Source organism: Nanorana parkeri, unplaced genomic scaffold, assembly GCF_000935625.1.
Source record: "Nanorana parkeri isolate BGI_ZX_2015 unplaced genomic scaffold, ASM93562v1 scaffold2839, whole genome shotgun sequence".
NCBI classification, from domain to species: Eukaryota; Metazoa; Chordata; class Amphibia; order Anura; family Dicroglossidae; genus Nanorana; species Nanorana parkeri.
Window position 1 is genome coordinate 83,820 of NW_017309107.1, and position 2,373 is coordinate 86,192.

Sequence of the window (2,373 nt, forward strand, 5' to 3'; positions counted from 1 at the left end):
CCTGCCGCCGCCGCGCTTTTCGGGGCCCCCCCGTTCTTCTGGGGGACCCGGGCTCAGCCATAGAGAGTGTAGAGCAGAGGGAGGAACGTCCGTTCTCTGCTCTGCGTGATCAGTGAGACCGGAGCTCCGCAATCGCAATGTAATCACAGCGCCCCCTGTGTCAGCTGTCGGGAACTACACCGGACATCTGTTCCGCAAAGAGAACCTGTCGCCTCCATCACATAGGGCATGGGTGGCCAAACTCCGGCCATCCAGCTGGGGGGTGAAACTACAAATCCCATGAGTCATCTCTCTCCGGGAGTCGTGGCTGTGAGAATCTTGCAAAGCCTCGTGGGATTCGTAGTTCCACCCCACAGCTGGAGGGCTGCAGTTTGGCCATCCCTGGCAAGCCCCTCCCCACCGTGTGATAGGAATAAAATTAACCAACTCCGCTGCCCCCGCCATCTGCATGCAAATAAACGCACACGCAGGACATTGTGTGTGTGCGTTGAGTGCTGCCCCCCATTCCACTATGCGCCATATTGTGGTAGCCGGGCAGCAGAACTCTCCCACACGCACAATGCGCATTAAAGGGGAAGTTCACTTTCCCAGGTAATATGGAAAAATGGAATTACCTGATGAAATCTGGCCCCCGTCTCTCCCAAAACCCCCTAGCCCCCGGCTATACTATGAAGGTATGAGAATTCCGGGACATCCAGGCCGGCTGATTGTCTCCTCCTCCTGTCCTCATTCGTTGTATGACGGTCCCGGTTCTCCTGGGCCTGGGGTAGGTTGCAGTGGGTAGTCGCATTCAGCAGAACTCTTCCCGTGATGGGGAAGACCTTTCACCATCACCCGCGTGTCTTCCTCGGCATGCGCTAACTCGGTCACCTTATCACCATGGAATGAGTCCGGCTAGATCTTCATGGCTTGAGGACCTGATGGGAGGTGTGATGGTCCGTGCACCCGCCCCGGTCTATTGCTGTTACCACGGTGACATGAAGTCTGGAGGAGGTTCTGTGAGTGAGTTGCATGGCCAAGGATGGGAATTGTTGTCACTTAGTTGAGGATGATGAAGCCCCACCACCCAGCACAAGGGAAGTCCTCTGGTATCTGTAGCCCGGTGTCATGAGGAATCTGTACATCAGGGAACCAAAACCAACCCCTCAACCAACACATGGCCCAACATAGGAGGTACGCCGCACCTTAAGGGGCAGGGATGGACTTTTGAGGGCCGTGAGCAGAACATTTTGGAAAGAGAGGGCAACTGGTTCTCAGGAGGGGTAAAGGAGGCCACATTCACCAAACTGGAGCCACCAAACAAGGCATCCAACACCTTCTGTCACCCCCTTATGGTGATGGTTTAGCGTGTCTTCCTCTGGGATGTGACAGCCATGTAACTCGAAGGATTTCCACCTGTTCTAAACCTCATGGTACCCCAGCGATTGGATAATGGTGCTAGGACACCATGACGGTCAACATCTACACCAGGGGTGCCCATTAGGTCGATCGCAAAGCACGGGTAGATCGTGATCGGCTGTGTCCTGTCCTCCCGCGGTGCTCGTGCGGCTGAATGTGTCAGACGGGAAAGGGGGGGTGGACGACACACACACACCTCTCCCCGTGTGCAATCCCTTTCTTTGCGCTCTCCTGCACCTTGAGGGGCTCCCTCGTTGTCTTCATTGTTCATATTTTCTTTCCTTCCGTCACATTCATCGATTCGTTCTCCTTTGGTGTATTGTAGTGTTAGTTCCTGCTCAGGTCTGGTCTCTGGGGCGTTAATAAGAGCGATGTATGGAAGGCTGCATAGCAGTAACGCCACCACATGACTATCTTTCATTTCCTCTCCTATTGCACGTAGGTAGCTGTTCTATGATCTCCAGCATGACCCTCACATGTTCTATGATCTCCAGCATGACCCTCACATGTTCACACATTTCCCGGCCTCATCTTGTATAGCTTACGTAGCAGATATAGTTTACTGTTCAGCAGTTTCTGTCATGCCGTCCACATACCTTTAGCTGTATTCTTTTCTGATGTGGATGAGCTGGTCGTCTTCCACTCGCAGCAGTGGCGTAACAATCGCCATAGCGACCCAGGCGGCCGCTATGGGGCCCGGGCACAGGGGGGCCCGGGCAGGGCATCCCTCTGATGCCGTGTGGGCCGCCTGGGTCGCTATGGCATGTAAGGGTGCTGGCTGTCACTGACAAGATGAGCAAGCAAAGACAGCCAGGAGAGAGAGGGAGCGAGGAGAGACAGCCAGGAGAGAGCAAGCAGAGACAGCCAGGAGAGAGGAGAGATAGCCAGGAGAGAGGAGAGACAGCCAGGAGAGAGAGCGAGAGACAGCCAGGAGAGAGAGCGAGAGACAGCCAGAAGGGAGAGAGAGAGACAGCG

The 2,373-nt window shown here is 55.0% G+C and overlaps 1 protein-coding gene across 1 annotated transcript in view; it reads left to right on the plus strand.

Moving 5' to 3' along the window:
- LOC108802392 (zinc finger protein 2-like) overlaps positions 1 to 2,373 on the plus strand; it is an 8,934-nt gene that overhangs the window by 2,857 nt on the left and 3,704 nt on the right. Inside the window, exon 3 of the mRNA XM_018574253.1 lies at positions 771 to 1,002. Within this exon, the coding sequence (XP_018429755.1) occupies positions 771 to 1,002 (232 nt within the window). The remainder of the gene's footprint in view (positions 1 to 770; positions 1,003 to 2,373) is intronic.